At 34.3% G+C, this 16,542-nt stretch overlaps 1 protein-coding gene across 2 annotated transcripts in view; it reads left to right on the top strand.

The window, feature by feature from the left end:
- FBN1 (fibrillin 1) overlaps positions 1 to 16,542 on the top strand; it is a 267,909-nt gene that overhangs the window by 223,462 nt on the left and 27,905 nt on the right. For both annotated transcript variants that reach the window (XM_074294433.1, XM_074294434.1), the window contains exons 44-50: positions 2,762 to 2,884; positions 6,167 to 6,292; positions 8,266 to 8,382; positions 9,202 to 9,330; positions 9,840 to 9,959; positions 12,365 to 12,490; positions 16,079 to 16,228. In XM_074294433.1, the coding sequence (XP_074150534.1) occupies positions 2,762 to 2,884; positions 6,167 to 6,292; positions 8,266 to 8,382; positions 9,202 to 9,330; positions 9,840 to 9,959; positions 12,365 to 12,490; positions 16,079 to 16,228 (891 nt within the window). The remainder of the gene's footprint in view (positions 1 to 2,761; positions 2,885 to 6,166; positions 6,293 to 8,265; positions 8,383 to 9,201; positions 9,331 to 9,839; positions 9,960 to 12,364; positions 12,491 to 16,078; positions 16,229 to 16,542) is intronic.

Here is a 16,542-nt window from a genome sequence, read left to right as displayed (position 1 = left end):
TGAACTACTTTATTTCATGCAGTATATCTATTGAATCTCAACGGAACTATTGGAATGTGCATTTTTTTCCTTGTGAATATACTAGATTTTCTAGCTATTATAAAATCATGAATAATTGAGAGTGGCAAATATATTGACTGTTTTTTTTTTCATCATTTGAAAATTAATACAAGTTGTGGGAGGTCTTCTGTTGACTCTCAAAAATTATATTCCCTTGGAACATGAAACTATGGCTCTTTCAAATTATAACAAGCTTTAATGTAAATATTTCAAAATCTTGAGAGATTTCCAAATGTCAACAATCACAATTTTTCAACTTATATGAAGACTACTTGGCTTAGACATAGTATTTTCTCATTTTCAAATTACCTTTTCCTCATTAGTGAAGGGATACTATTACTTAATTACTTAACCCTTCATTTATATCAGATACTGGCAGCACATATTTGCATTTTAATGAGTGAAAAATTGCTGGCTATTAAATATGCTTCATTTAGTAGGACATCTGGAACATACTGTGACTCAATTCAATTCAACAAATATTTAGTAAATACCTAATATGTACAGAGCATAGTATAGATGCTGGGGGAAAATATAGCTTGTGTGCGTGTGATATTTAGATACAGATATATCATAACATATATATATATATATATATATATATACATATATACACACACACATGAACATATCAGAAATGCACATCTATAGAGTATCTAAGATGTATATATATGTGTGTGTGTATATACATATACATATATATATATACATATGTATATGTATATATATATATATAAACTTCATGAGGGACAGAATGATATCATAAATTGTGTGTGTGTATGTATGTATACACACAGGTGTTTTAATATATAACTATTATTGTAGTCACTTGTATTTTGTTTGTCATAATTACATAAACTATCACATTATATATATTTTACATATATACACATTATACTATATACATTACATATAACTTGATAAAATATGACTGATATGTAATATACAATATAATATAATTATGTAATAAATATAATATAACAACATGTTTACAATATTATGTACATTACATAACTATGATTTTATATATATACACACACACACACACACACACACACACACACACACACACACACACACACACACACACACACAAACAATTTATATGATATGATTCTGTCCCTCATAGAGATTAAATTCAAGTAGTAAATTTAGATAGGAGATAAGACATATTTATATGTTCTTACATATTATTTCTTTCTTTCTGTATTAAGCATTTGCTATGTGCCAGACATTGTATTATGTATTCACAAATGTGAAGCAATTGCTGCTCTCAAGGAACTTAAATTTTAATGGAGAATATGTACACATATAAGTATATAAAAGATTTAGATCAAATAGATATAAGGTAACCTTAGAGGGGAAAGCACTAGTCCCTGGGAAAGCACTAGGAACCAGGTCCTGTGTCTATCTAACATTTGTTTGAAGAGCTGACTGGAGAAATCTCTTTAAACTTTAGATCTTTGAAACAAAAGATTAATTTTTGCTATCAAATCTACTTTGAACCATGCAGGGCACTAAGTAGTGATCTCTAAAATGGGAACCATGGCTTGATCCTAAGGGGCATATAATCAACCAATTAAAAGAGTGGAAAGATGAGTTAAGTACCTTCTCAGTGATAGCCACTTATGGGACACGTCTCAAATGACCCACACATACCCTTTTCCCATAACATTACTGCACTATTACCCATTACTTTGATGTATAAGCTCTCACTGTCTTCTCTTCTAAGCCAGACATTGGCTTCTCAGAGTAGTCACAAATGAACTCCTACTGGGGTGTCTACAGAACTAAGTGTACAAGTGCCATTGGGAGAATTCTGTATCATTCCCATTTGAGATGGGACAAAGTGAATCAGTATCAGCAAGCACGGTTTAATTGTGATCTGCATCATATATGTCATTTATATTATCTTTCCTCTAAACTCATCCCTCTTCAAAACTTTCCATTGCTATTGAGAGAACCTTCCCTCTAATGATCCAAGTTCATAATCTCAGTATCCTATTCTAGCCTTGGGTACACTTTGGTCATTTGGTGTGTTTGCTGCCCCCTCGTGGGTCTTTCTATAACGGAGATAGATCCTATGCATGAAAAGCCCTTTATCAATCACAAAGGATAAGGGACACATTATCACAGGCTTTTTGCTTCCTGTAGAACCTTTATGAATGGGATTATTACATTGGGAGAACATGATTTCATTTGTGTTATAAAAATCTATTAGAATATATTATAGTACAAAAGAGTATGTGATCTTTTTTTGTTAGGCAAATCATCTGGAAAACAGACCTTTTGAAATTCAAATATTTTTCTTTGGAAATTCTTTTTTTCCCAGTAATTTTGTGGGCCATTTGCCTTATCTAGACTATCTTGATCCAACTACTGTGTAAAAGGCATTAGTGCAATGCCTTTCACAAGCTTTAATTAAGATAACGAGAATCTTACTGGACTTTAAAATCCAGAAGATGTCATAGCTACTGTATTTAGCTTATATAAGAATTTTATGTTATTGTTAAATATCAGTGTCAGTGGACTCCATAACACCAGTCAAACACTACTGTTAATTTAGAAGTATATGGATGAAGTTTTCAGGAAAACAGAGGTTTGGAAAATACTTTATCATATTTTCAGTATACCTGGACTTTAAAAGAAGTGTACAATTTTTAATGTTAGAGATTTCATTTCTTTTGACCTTATGCTATAGATATTGATGAATGCCAGAATGGCCCGGTATGTCAACGTAATGCAGAATGTATGAACACGCCAGGAAGCTTCCGCTGTGACTGCAAGCCAGGATACAGATTCACCTCTACAGGACAATGCAATGGTATGTATTTCAAAGCCGACTTATCATGTCCTTTAAAAAAAATCATATTTAAAATATACAACTCAGGAGCATCTAGGTGACACAGTGGATAGAGCACCAGCCCTGAAGTCAGGAGAACCAGAGTTCAAATCTGGCCATAGACACTTGACAAGTCCTAGCTGGACAAGTCACTTAACCCCAGTTGCCTCAGGGAAAAATATATACCACTTAATTACTGCTGAAAGTATACTAGATGATTAAGTACTTTGGTTCAGTCATAATTATCTAAATCAAGACTTAGAATACTAGCCTCTCTAAGCCAAGCTAGTTGATTAAAAGAGGAGGAGAGGAAGGCCCCCCTACTTTTCTCTGTGAATTTGAAGGAAGCTACTTTGTGACTTGTAAAGTAATGTAATATAAGAATAAAATACCATTTATGGGACTTTAAAGTTTACAGAGATTTTATCTCTTTGGATCCTCACTGCAACTCTTTGAAGGAAATCCTATTATTATCCCCATTTCACAGTTGAGGAAATTGAGACAGTTAGAAGTTGAGGTCATCCAGTTAATAAATTTTTGTGGCAAGATTCAAACACATGGATTCTTAACTTTAGGTGAAGCACGCTAGCAACTATACTACATCTAGTTGTTGTTCAGTGGTTTCAGTAACATCCAACTCTTCCTGACTCCATTTGGAATTTTATTGGCAAAGGCCCTGGAGTGATTTGCCATTTTGTCCTCCAGCTCATTTTTCAAATGAGAAAACTGAGGCAAACAAGGTTAAGTGACTTGCTCAGCATCACACAGCTGGCAAGTGCTGAGGCTAGATCCAAACTAAGGAAGACAAGTTATTGACTTCACACCTGCCGCTCTGTCCAGTTTACCACCTAGCTGTGCTCTCACTCTCTAGAGGTCTCTATTTTTCTCTCTTTCTCTTTTCTGCTATATATATTTTATACACACATATGTGTATTACTGCTTATATGTATTTTTAAAACTCTATTCTATCACACAAAGTAAATAAAATTTTTAATTTAACCAAACTATGTTAGATTTCAGCATTTTAAAAGTGGTATATTTTATAAAGCTTGTCTTTCTGAATCTTTATTTGTATCTTTGGACGTCAAATTTTCCCATCTATATAAACAAGGAATTAGACTAGTTGAATTATAAACTGTAACTATAGAATCATAGAATTAGTATTATAGAATTTAGAGGTAGAGTTCTTACAGACTAGACAAAAAAATTGAGGTTTAGCCACATTAATAAACTTGTTTAAAGTCCCACATTTTTCTCACTTCAAGTCCAGTTCTTCTGAAATTTATTAAGTTCTTTAAAACACAATTAAATTATTTTAATATATAATTAGAAGATATGGATGGACTATAAGATGCAAGTCTGCACAAAACTAACTATATGATCTTGGGTGTGATTTTAAACTTGTTTTCTTATCTCTAAAATAAGGAAAATGAACTAGATCATTATTAAGGTCCCTTCCAGCCATCACATTCTAGGAAATGTACCTGTGAGTATTAAATACTGTGTTTATTTTTAGCAAAGGTTATTATCAGAGTCAATATGAAATATGTTATCTTGCTTATTTCAAGAGTTGTGGAGCTTTTGATAGAAGCTGCCTGGGTATCTTAGACATTTCTGAATGAAGCAACACAAAGGAACTTGGTCAAGTTTTCCTTGGATTTTCTTATCCACAAGTGATTAAGTGTTAGGAAGTGCACTGTGGCCAGTTGTACATGTTGCATTGTTTTATGGGACCTTGATGGGAAAAGGGTGTAGTAGCTGAACAGAAAATCAGTTTGAGAACCTAACCTTTTTTGTTGAGTTTAGAGAAACATGTGCAAATATTTAGCATATTGTCAACAGAGCTGTTGTTGTTACCCATTTATTAAAATAACAGGACAGGAAAAAGTGGGAAAGTCTCTGATACCAGGCCACAATACCTATGTATAACTTGGCAAGTGGTGTCATTTCCCTAGATTTTGCTCTTATTTTATGTTTCTTTGAAAATAGGTGAAATAGTTCCAGTCTAAATAAGAAATGCTGATAATAGAGAATAAATCATTTTTCACACCACTCTCTTTGTAGACAAGTAATAGACCAGGGCTATTTATACACCTATGACTTAATACATTGTCCTTGTACAAGCTTTAATTCATTAGGAGTTTCATTGATGTTATTGAAGTTAACTTATTGCAGGCATAGGAAATAGGCAAGGTGAGCTATGTCCTTTAATTTATATAGTGCCCTATACGCCTAGCTTTGCTCTGCCACAGGGGTTCTTTCCCTGTTTTGTGTCATGAACTCCTTTGGCAATGTTATAAAGTCTATGGATCCCTTTTTAGAATATTGCTTTTAAATTTTAAAAAATGTATAAGATTACAAAGGAAATCAATTGTATTCAAAGAATTATCAAAATATACAAAAACAAGTTTATAAACTTTAGATTAAAAACCCCTATTCTTCCAGATCATATTTTCTTTCCTATGTCAGCAGAGAAAATCAGGGCTCTGCAGTACTCTTTGCATTACATTTGGCATAAATATATAGCCATGGGAAACAACTTTTTTTTTTTGCTTAAATTTCTTAAATACAAGTAGACATATATTCAAGTATGAAAAATCCCCCAAAACTGCTATTCAAGTTTGTGTATGTAGAAAGATGCTTTGTCTTCCCTTTGTATGGGACACTTTCAGATCATCAACTCTCAATAGGTATGTGAAGGTTAAAGACAATCAGAAATAGAGAAATAGAGAAAAATTTTTTGCATTTTAGGAATTGACAGGAAGAGTTTGAAAGGAAAGAAAGTCCAGAGAGTGAAAGTAAGACAGAATTTCATCAAGGAGGAATTTAGGTTTTCTCTCAAGAAAATATATTACAGTGGCATAGTGGATGTGATGATGATATGATTTCCCAGAGGAAGTCCTGGAATCCTCATCAGTTGAGTCACCAAAACCTAGACTAGACAAAATATTTGAGTGGATCACATAGACTTTAATTCTTCTCTTGGCATGTAATCAAACAAAATAAACTTATCTTTTAGGTTGGATTTTCTAACTTATCTCCTTTTTCAGACCTTTTGGTTGAGTGCGCTACCTTCTCATCATTTGATATTAATTGGGTTCAATTTTATAAGCAAGGGGGCATGCTGGATGCATGTGTTCTGAATGTCTGTACGACTTAGCCCATTCTTTGAGCAAAGTTGTATAATTAAATTTTGTTTTATGAGTCTTGGTCTTTTAACTTTCTGATGAATGCTCTGAATTTGTTTGTGCCTTTCATTTACAGATAGGAATGAATGCCAAGAAATTCCTAATATCTGCAGCCATGGCCAGTGCATTGACACACTTGGAAGTTACTATTGCCTTTGTCAAACTGGATTTAAAACAAATGCTGAAAAAAACATGTGCGTGGGTAGGTATCTGACAAATACCTCTTTATTTACACATCCTTTTGGAAAAAAAATCTGTTTTCCTTTGCATACTTTTAAGTCAATAAAAGAACATTTATTAAATGCCTGCTCTGGACTAGGCACTATGCTAAGCTCTGGAAAATTAAAAATCAACTTTTTACTTGAGTTACTTTCCTTTTTGTAAAAGAAGAGAAGTAGATATGCTACACTTAAAAAAAGAGATCATAGCTATCTTTGCAGACATCTTCCTTAGTATTCCTGATAATCTTCCCAAGTATTAACTTTTCTGTGATGCAAAATCTTTACTCTGAGAGATGAAGAAAGGATAATGGGCTTTTGTTACTTCTTAATGAAATGGAATATAAACCATTTCTAACTTGAAATGGGTGCTTACCTTCTAGATTATACATTATTAAATTTACTCTGTAGGGAGGAGATCTAAAAACATTTTTAAAACCCTACTCTGCTTTAGTGCTAAATCAGAACGATATTTTAGATTTAACACTATATATTTACACATTTATTCCCTTCCCCCAACTCAAATTTTTCCCATTTAAAAAAATTATCTTTTGGGCTTCTTGGCTACTATAAGCATATGATCCAACTTCACAGCTAGGGAAAATATATACTCTATGGCAGGGGTTCTCAAATTACAGCCCATGGGCCAGATGCTGCCTGCTGAGGACAGTTATGTGGCCCTCCGGGTTGTGGCAAATGGGCTGAAGGGCGGAGACACAGTGTGAGTTTTTGTTTTTACTATAGTCCGGCCCTCCCATTGTCTGAGGGACAGTGAACTGGCCCGTTATTTAAAAAGTTTGAGACCACTGCTCTATAACAACATTGGCCACAGAATACTTTGGGGCTTAAAGCATATTTATAGAACCCCCTAAATGCTGGTTTGGGTATGCTAAGGGTATGGATTCCAGAATAAAGGATAGGCCAGGGAAATTTTAGAGCAAAATTAAGGAAATTAAGCCTATATTTACACCCCCCAAATCCTGCACAAAATAAGCATTTTAATATATAATTTCATATTTAATATTTTAAAGAGAAAATATATTCAGCATTGAAATTTTCTCAAAGAATCCCTATTTATATCATACTGCCCTCTGGAGTTCCATAAAATGTTATTTGGGAAATACTATTCTACATCAACCTTGAGATAGTTTATAATCTTATTAAATGAGATAGCCTTCTCCTTCCTCTCTGAAGATTACAGTATCAAACTCTATACAAATAAATATGATTTACTTCAGGGAAATAGCAGCATTATCAAGTACTTAAAAGAGGTAAGTCTTACAGATTGAGGAGGAAGACTTTGTTAAGATAACTAAGGAGTCCGGAAAAAATGTTTTAAAAGTGTGAGATAATACATTAGCAAGGGAAAATTTAGGTTGTTGGATCTGTAGGAATTTATAGGAGAGAAAAACCCAGCATAGGCTGAAGTGATTAGTTACTTACAACTGTGGACTAGATAAATAGAAGGGAAACATATTAGGTGAACTAGATTCGATTTAGTTTCTTATTTCTTGCTCTTTTTTTTCTCTGACAAAGTCACTGTTTTCCTGGCAAATAGGAATAAAATCTTAAAGATTAATGCTAAGGGGTGGCAGTGGTCTAAAACCTATGAGTTCACCAAATTTCTTTGGTTTTAAGCAAAATCATGAGGTAGAAAAAAGCATGCAAGTAAATAGTTTTCTTTTCAAATGATTACAATTCTATGGTACTTCCTATGTCATTATTTTCCATATTAGTGCAAATAACATGTGCCCACTATGAAGATAGTTTCCCCTTAATATTTATAAATGGAGACATGCTTCCTGTATGTCAGGAGCTACCATTGAGACAGAAAATAAAGCAAACATACAGAATTCTCTGAAGTCATCTGTAGACCTTTTTAATGATCTTTAAAATCCTTATAACTGTATATCCTTTGCTGGTAAATGTAAGTTTTCTCTATTCTTTCTTTATGTAGATATAAATGAATGTGAAAGGGATGCCTGTGGAAATGGAACTTGTAGAAACACTGTTGGTTCTTTCAACTGCCGATGCAACCATGGATTCATCCTCTCACACAACAATGATTGTATAGGTCAGTATTTTTTCAATATTATTTTATGAAAGAAAAAAGCTTAAGTATTAAAAATAAGGATTGTCCTTTAATTTCCAGAAATATTACATGTAATTAATAGTTTGCATTTTTTTTTATTTGATTCAGTGTCTTGGGTAATTCTCTAAGACTAGAAAATGCTGATCTTCTGGGAGAAGGGAGTGCCTAATCTTTTTTACACTGATGAAAATGCAGTTTAAAAATCAGTTAATCAAATTTTCACTCTCTATAACCTGAATAAATAAATAAATAAATAAATAGATGCGTGTGTGTGAGTGAGTGAGAGAGAGAGAGAGAGAGAGAGAGAGAGAGAGAGAGAGAGAGAGAGAGTGAGTGATATTATTCAGAGACTCTGCTGATTTAGAAATAAAGTAAACTAACTTGGCCAGATGTTTTGCTGTGAATTTTTAATAGAAAAGAATTCTTGAACTTTCTTGAAATCCTCTTTCTCTCCACTTGTAAGTAACTGTACCTTCAATTATTCATTGGCAGGTATAATTAAACAAATTCTCTTGAAGAGAGCCAGAGGCTAATTGCACCTGCATCTAATTGCAGGAACTTTTAATACATTCCATTGTGATGTGTACTATTCATTCACTAGTAATTGGTGGGGGAGGGGGGAGGAGAAGGAGAAGGTGTTAAAAGGAAATCCCAGTTGAACCTGGTTTAAAATTCTAATACAAAAATCTCACATCTTTTAATGAAGGTGATTATCTAAATTATGTTAAAGTAAGTTTTTACTTCTTAATTTAAAGTTAGAACTCTCTTTGGACTGTGTAAAATGATTTTTTTTTCTTATAGATGTTGATGAATGTGCTACTGGAAATGGGAACCTTTGCAGAAATGGTCAGTGTCTCAACACAGTTGGATCCTTCCAGTGTCAATGCAATGAGGGCTATGAGGTGACTGCTGATGGAAGAAGTTGTGTTGGTGAGTAAAAGCTCCCCAAATTAAAACTTTAGGCTGATTAACAAAAGAAATTCAAAATGCTCATTTTCACTTGTCCTTGATAAAACCAGGAGGAAGACAAGACAATAAAACAAAGCTCTTTTCACCTGAAAAAAAAATTAACCCCAAACTCTTATCTTTATTAGAAAGTCAGGAATGATATATCTTGTTAAAAACAAGTAACTGCACTTATGATCAAAAATAGTTTTTCTTCAAAATATTGTTGAGGTAAGCTCCTAAATATTATTTTGGAACTATTTTATGGACATGAGAGTCAATGAAACTCTTCAGATCTATTAACTTTTTTTTTAACTTGCTGGGTAAATCATATCATTTACTGAGTTGAGTTTTTTTTTATGTCTTCTGTTTTTTAATTTAAAGTGGGATTTTGTAGCAAAAATGTCATAGGCTTAATTTGTCTTCATTTTGTTTTTAATATATTTTAATCTAGCTACCAGTTGAAATTAATGGCCTCTGTTTTTTCCCTGCAGATATAAATGAGTGTCTAGCTGATCCTGGAAAATGTGCACCAGGCACGTGTCAAAACTTGGATGGATCCTACAGATGCATCTGTCCTCCTGGTTACAGCCTGCAAAATGACAACTGTGAAGGTAACACGGAATATAAACTGACAAAAACAAAAGTAGCTTTTATAATCCTTAAAATAATCATAAGCAGGTTCAGACAGGTAGTATCAGTCAATCAGCAAGTATTTATATAGAAGGTCCTTTATGCCAAGAACTATGTTAAGCCACAGAGAAAGGCATAAAATAAGAATGTGGAGGAAATAACATGCAATCAACTATGTCCCAATAAGATCTGTACCCAGATAAATTTGGAATTGTCTCAAAGGAAAACCACTAAAATTAAGGAGATATGGGAAAGGCTTCTTGGTTTTTTTGCTGAGACTTTAAGAAAGCCAGGGAGGCTAGGAGATACAGAGGTGGAGAGAAAGCAGCCCAAGCATAGGGGACAGAGATAGAGTGTTGTGTCATATCTTCATTCTTGAATGAAAAGTCAAGAACATCTAAGTTTTCCAATTAATCTTTTCTACTGTTACTCTGTTTTATGTGTATGTGTCACAGCACGAGATATGTGAATATGGCCAACCTCTCAGGATGCATTGAGGCAACTCATGGAAAATGTGGATGCATATTATTTTTGCCATATGTTAGATATTTTAAGATGCTACATTCAAAAATGTTGTACTAATTGAAATGGTTTCAATATTTCTGGTATTTTGAAGTTGAAAAAGCAAATCATAGTATAATGTAATTTTAAACTACAAAAAGAACCTTAGAGGTAATCTAGGCTAGCTTCCTGTAGAAGGTCCACATAGGGAGTAAGGAAGGGGATGATTACCTGGCCCAGGTCCTCAGACTCCAGAACCAATGCCTTTGCACAGTAGCCTGCTGCTGAAACTCATTGAAAGTATCTGAAGATGGATTTTTTTCCACATATGAAAGAGTGAACATTTATTGCTTTTTAATTATTGACTGCAGTGTCAATAAGAGATTTGTCATTAATATGTAAAGAATGTTTAAAAAAATATACCTTATTTTAAGATTTAAAGGATTCTTCAGTCATCTCACCTATTCCTTTAATCTCAGATATATGTGAAAATATATCCTCTTATAAAACCTCCAAAGAATAATATGTTTAGTATCAGGAATTTGCTTCATATCTAACATAAACTGTTAAATAGCAATGTTTCAGGTACAATAATTTCTTCAAGATGAAATGTTGATCTATTTCTTTTTATCAAAATATTAAAAATTGGCCACATGAATTGAAGTCATTTATCCCTTGTAAGTAAATAGAATGGAAAAACATAAAAAGAAAAATTATCTCATTAAACATTTCTCATGTGCACCTGTTCTTCAGCTCTTTTTCCCACTTTCAGTCTATAGAATCTGAAAAGTCAATCCACCAAGGCCAAAAAATACTGCTTGGGTACATTTTATAGAAGTTACACTTTTCCCTGTGAAGGAGCCAATTTTGATTTATACTACACAAAGCAATGCTGCTAAATCCTTCTACATTTAGTTTTCATGTTACTGTTTCATGACCAGTTGAACTTTACTTACACAACAGAAAGAAGCGGATATCCCTGCTGTCAACAGTACTATTTGTTTTATCATGGAATCTATAGACATGCAGGGCTAGAGAAGACCTTAGGAGGTTGTGGCCTGGTGCTTTCAAATGAGCAAAGCATGTACACTCAACAAATGAATGTCTGAGTTAGAATTCACTTTTGAATTTTAGAATATCGAAGCTGACAGGAACATATTGTCCTGTATATAATTCAGATATCTATTTTATAGATGAGGAAACTTTGGTTCAAATACCCCAGATAATTTTACCCAAGCCACAGAGTGCCACTGGAATGCTGGTGTACTTTCTGCTGCTCTAGTGCTCTCTCCATACCGCTTGGACTGTGATGTACATGGGGCACTACAAGGTTTTCTTTTGTCACAGAGAAGCTATTCTTTGTGTTTCACCTAACAAAAGTGGATTCTTTCTTTAGGGCCCCCACACATGTGACTCCGGCTTAGACTTTACAGTAAGCCTGAAGCCATTGCATGCTCTGTGAGTGTGGGTGTGGGTATGGGTGCTGGGCCAGTTAGTCCAGTAGTGGGGCCCCTCTGAGGGGCTGCTTGGCTTGGCTCCAAGGCCTGGAGGGGTCTACTGAGCACACATATGAGAGACTAAAGAACTCGGTGAGTCATCATGGGAAGAAAAAATGGACCACAATGCACAGGAAACCTTCATGTTTTCATCTAAATGAAGTTATACAGCTGAGGCTGAGAGGCAGGCAGTCTTTACAGAGCAAAGAAAAAACACTGATTTTAGAGTCAAGGGAGCTGAGTTCAAGTCTGTCTCTGTTATTCAGTGCTTGTGTAGTTACTTCAGAGGCCTTCCTACATTGGCCTTCAAAGAAGTCTATTGGAGAAAACTGAGTGTCTAGATTTTTTAATTATGTTTAGAAATAATCTAGTTTGTGTAATTCTTTTAGATATTGATGAGTGTGTGGAAGAGCCAGAAATCTGTGCTTTAGGCACCTGCAGTAACACTCCAGGCAGCTTCAAATGTCTCTGTCCAGAAGGTTTTTCATTATCCTCTACTGGAAGAAGATGCCAAGGTAAGTGACTTTTAAGGGTTTATACCCTGTCCCAGTGTCCACTTGATACTCTGAGGTTAAAAAGTATCTTGATTTGTACTCCGGGAACACCAAAAGTTAAGCCCTCTCCACATCTGGTAATACAGATGCTAACTTTTTGGATGTGCTCTTCAGTTTCTCACTTGAGTTGGATTTCTAGCTTTAAAAAAGTTCAATTATGAGTCTTAAGATCAACTTTCTTAATCCATTGAGTGATTCCACTAAAAAAGTAACCTACCTTTTCACAAGCAACATACCTAAAATGACTACATGTTCAAATAAGTTTTTTTAATTCTTTTCCCTTTTGTTTTAACTGAAAAGTTAAAAATAATTTGATAAAATAACTAATTTTTTTGTCTATATGGTACCAAATTACCAATCTGATTGAATGTTCACTTTTTAACCACTGATGTTGGTATTATGTAGTCAGAATAAGAATAATGAAAAGAAATAACAGCAGGTTCTTTTAATTTCTACCACTACCAATTAAATATTTTTGGCTTGTCATCTGGGTGTTTTTTTTTGGTCTATATGACCCAAGATATAGCAGGTAAATGCTAGGCTCATCCCCTTTATTTTCTGCTATACCAATAAGACCTGTGTTGGAAAAGAAAACCATGAGTCAGGTGTGAATTGCCACAGGAAAGCATTTTAAAACATTAATTCAGTTTGTGCTGGACTGTCACAGAACAAGTGAACTCTGAAGAAAGAATAAAGCCAGCTGGCCAGAAGGCAGAGCCAGTAGGAAGGAAAGGAAGCAAAGAAAGTGACTCCTCTTTGTTCTCATAAAATTCCAGAGGTTGAGGAAGCCCTTATCAAGTTTAACTATAGAGAGGAGCAAAACAGTTTCTCCAAAAAAAGTCATTTTTGATTAATAAGCCAATTTAGAGGGAAGAATACCGCAAGGCAATACATGGAACTCTTACAGTGAACACACACACACACACACACACACACAAACAAACAAACAAACAAAATCATAGCCAATGCAACAGGAGCTGCTGCTCCCATTGTCAGGATGATGTCACATGATCCGTCCTCCTATATCATGTGGACATACACCTCGCAAGAACATAAACTAAGAAGAAACTAAGCCAGATTCACATTTGTGATTGTAGAAGTCATAAAAACCAGCAGATAATTTTAGAAACCCATTAAACCATTTTAAATGTATCCTTCAGCAGTAAAAATAGAGTTAAGTCCTCAAGTTATTAAGAAACTTCATATTGTTGAATATGATAGGAAGTAGAAGTAATGTTTGAGTGTCAAATAAAGAAAAGAAAAAAGCAAAGTGAATTTTAAAAGGAAGCATTAACATCTAGAAGCTAGAAGAGTTGCTTTCCTTGATTAGGTTCTACTTAAGAGGTAATTGTAATTTTTTTTTCTATAAGTTGCTACATTTAGGTTTCCATGAGTTCTAAGTTTGTATATATAAAAACTGAACTGTGTGTGAATTTATATTTAGAATCTAAACAAATGAAAATTCAGGTTAAAGACAATTAAGAGATTCATTGAAAGTACCTCTCAGTTGACCAAACCTTGAAGCCAGATCAGAATGAAAAGTTGTAAGTCACTGGAATTCATCAGATATTTTTTAAATAGGTGATCTGATATAGAGATTAGTTAATAGTGTCCCTTACCTCTGACCTTCCAGCAGCTCTTTGGAAGGGAAAATTTTGTAGCCTCTAATTATTGCCTAGATTCCCCACACCACAATAGAGATGGAATAAGGTAGGAATAAGGTAGAAATAAAAAAGATGTTAGTTCTGAAGGAGCTAAAAATCAGAAATAGCAAAAGGAAATCACTCAGAAAGCCAGTCAAGATTGGGATATCCACTTTATCCAGCCAAATCCCATTTAGTCAAGTATCAGTGTAGGAATCAGATATTTTTGCCTCTAGCCACATTAGAGACAGCATTATGTTGTGTATGCATGTAGAACATTGAACTTGATGATGAGATTCTAGATTCAGATGTTGTCTCTCACACTTCCTACTGACATGGCCATGAGCAAGCCACTTAATTTCTTCGAGGCTGAGTTTTTATTTGTCCTTCATTTTTAAAGAACTAATGACATCATCAGTGATATCTTGAGTTGCTTGTGAATTGGACTTAAGACAGAGTTGCTCAGAGTCATTAGCCTCTCTTCCTGAGCATCAAAATCCAGCAACAAGACAAAGGTCAAGACAACTGGTGATGAACCAGGATGCAGTGGATGGCCTTGGCATCTTCAGTGCCTAACCAACATCTCTACACACTCTATTGCAAGACTTAAAACTTTTTCTACTCTCAACCACTTTTTGCCTGAAATATTTTGGGTATGTAGGTATATCAAATAGTTATGCAAATAAAACATTTACTGATATCATGATTTTATAAATAAATCATGATTTTATGATTTCCACATTCAGTTACCAGACCCCATATGGGGTTTAAGAAATTGGGCTCTATAACATCTGCTTTAGCCACTTGATTTTTGGAACAAAATCTCATTCCACCAGGAAAAATGTACACATGCTTGGAGCAAGCATCCCTCTAACTCACCATGGTTTTGAGGCCTGTTAGTTATCTTTAACCTGGTTTAGCCCATCTGGATATAACTGCTGCATATATTGTAGATTCTTGGAGCCATAAGTGACAGTTGTGTGAAAGTGGACATCAAAGGTAGATGAGCAGCCCCAACAAGAGCTGTGCAAACCCTCAACAGAGGTGCGAGTCCTCCCTGAATATTCCATACACCCCCACAAGGGTACACTTTTACAAAGCTAAATTACTTAATGTGTGAAATACCTGTTTTAGTTATTTCATAGAATTATGAGATTCAAATGAGAGTTCGTACCTAAAGCACTTAGCAAATCTTAAAGTATTATATAAATATCAGTCACTATTAGCTTTTGATTCTTTTACACTTAAATTTTGGCACCTCGGTTAACTGCTAGGCTTTAAGATACACATAAATGAAATATCTGCTTTTTTATGACTATTAAAAACTTAATCACATGAAACTTCCTAAGTAGAAATTTACATTATAGAAGCTTGTATGTTATAACTAACGTTTACATGATGCTTTAAGATTTGCAAAGTGTAGAGGCCACTATGTTAACTAGATTGAAAACTATAAGACAAAGAAGTGGATTAGATGAGATTAGGAAAAGAGGTGAAGAAATATAGTAAGAGGCGACATGGCATAGTGGATAGACAGCCAGCCTTAAAAAACCAGGAATAGCTGCATTCAAACTCTGTCTCTGCTTCTGGCAGGTACTGGTTGTGTGACTCTCAGTGCTTGGAATAACTCTCTGAAATTATGACTTATTATCATTTAGGAATCATAATCATGACATAATAGGTCCAGTCTCTAGCTCATTCTCTATCTTTCTGTACTTTAATTAATTTTGAAGGAACTGTTGGCTATAAAAAGCATTATTATAATACTCTCTAAATTAGGTAATATTATTATTGGTTGTTTAGGCAAATCTACAGTGCCTTTGTTTTTAAGTTTTTAAATTTTGTTTTAAGCCTATTAAGCACATATACATGATTATGCTGAAAGATACTTGAATTTATATTGCAGACTTAAGAATGAGTTACTGCTATGCGAAGTTTGAAGGAGGCAAATGTTCATCTCCTAAATCCAGAAATCATTCTAAACAAGAATGTTGCTGTGCCTTAAAGGGAGAAGGTTGGGGGGACCCATGTGAGCTGTGTCCTACTGAGCCAGATGGTAAATCCTTATATCTGTTTAATTCCTTGTACAGTACACAACATAGACTACCCATGAAAATAAAAGCTAGGCAGTCAGTTGCAACCAAAAATTATTTACCCTGGGGGAAATGAGGTTATTTAATTTGATCATGTAGATTGTCGAAGGCAAGAGGCTGTAGCATAGTACATAAAGAGCTCCTGGTGCCAGGAGGTTCAAAAGCATATGGCTATGTTACCTCAAGCAAATCATTTAATCTCTATATACCTCAATTAACTAGACTTCTAAGTCACATACTGGGTAAGATTTTCAATGAAAACTTTTTATGTGTCCAT

This window comes from Sminthopsis crassicaudata, chromosome 2 (genome assembly GCF_048593235.1).
Source record: "Sminthopsis crassicaudata isolate SCR6 chromosome 2, ASM4859323v1, whole genome shotgun sequence".
NCBI lineage: Eukaryota > Metazoa > Chordata > Mammalia > Dasyuromorphia > Dasyuridae > Sminthopsis > Sminthopsis crassicaudata.
This window is presented reverse-complemented; position numbering and strand designations above follow the sequence as displayed.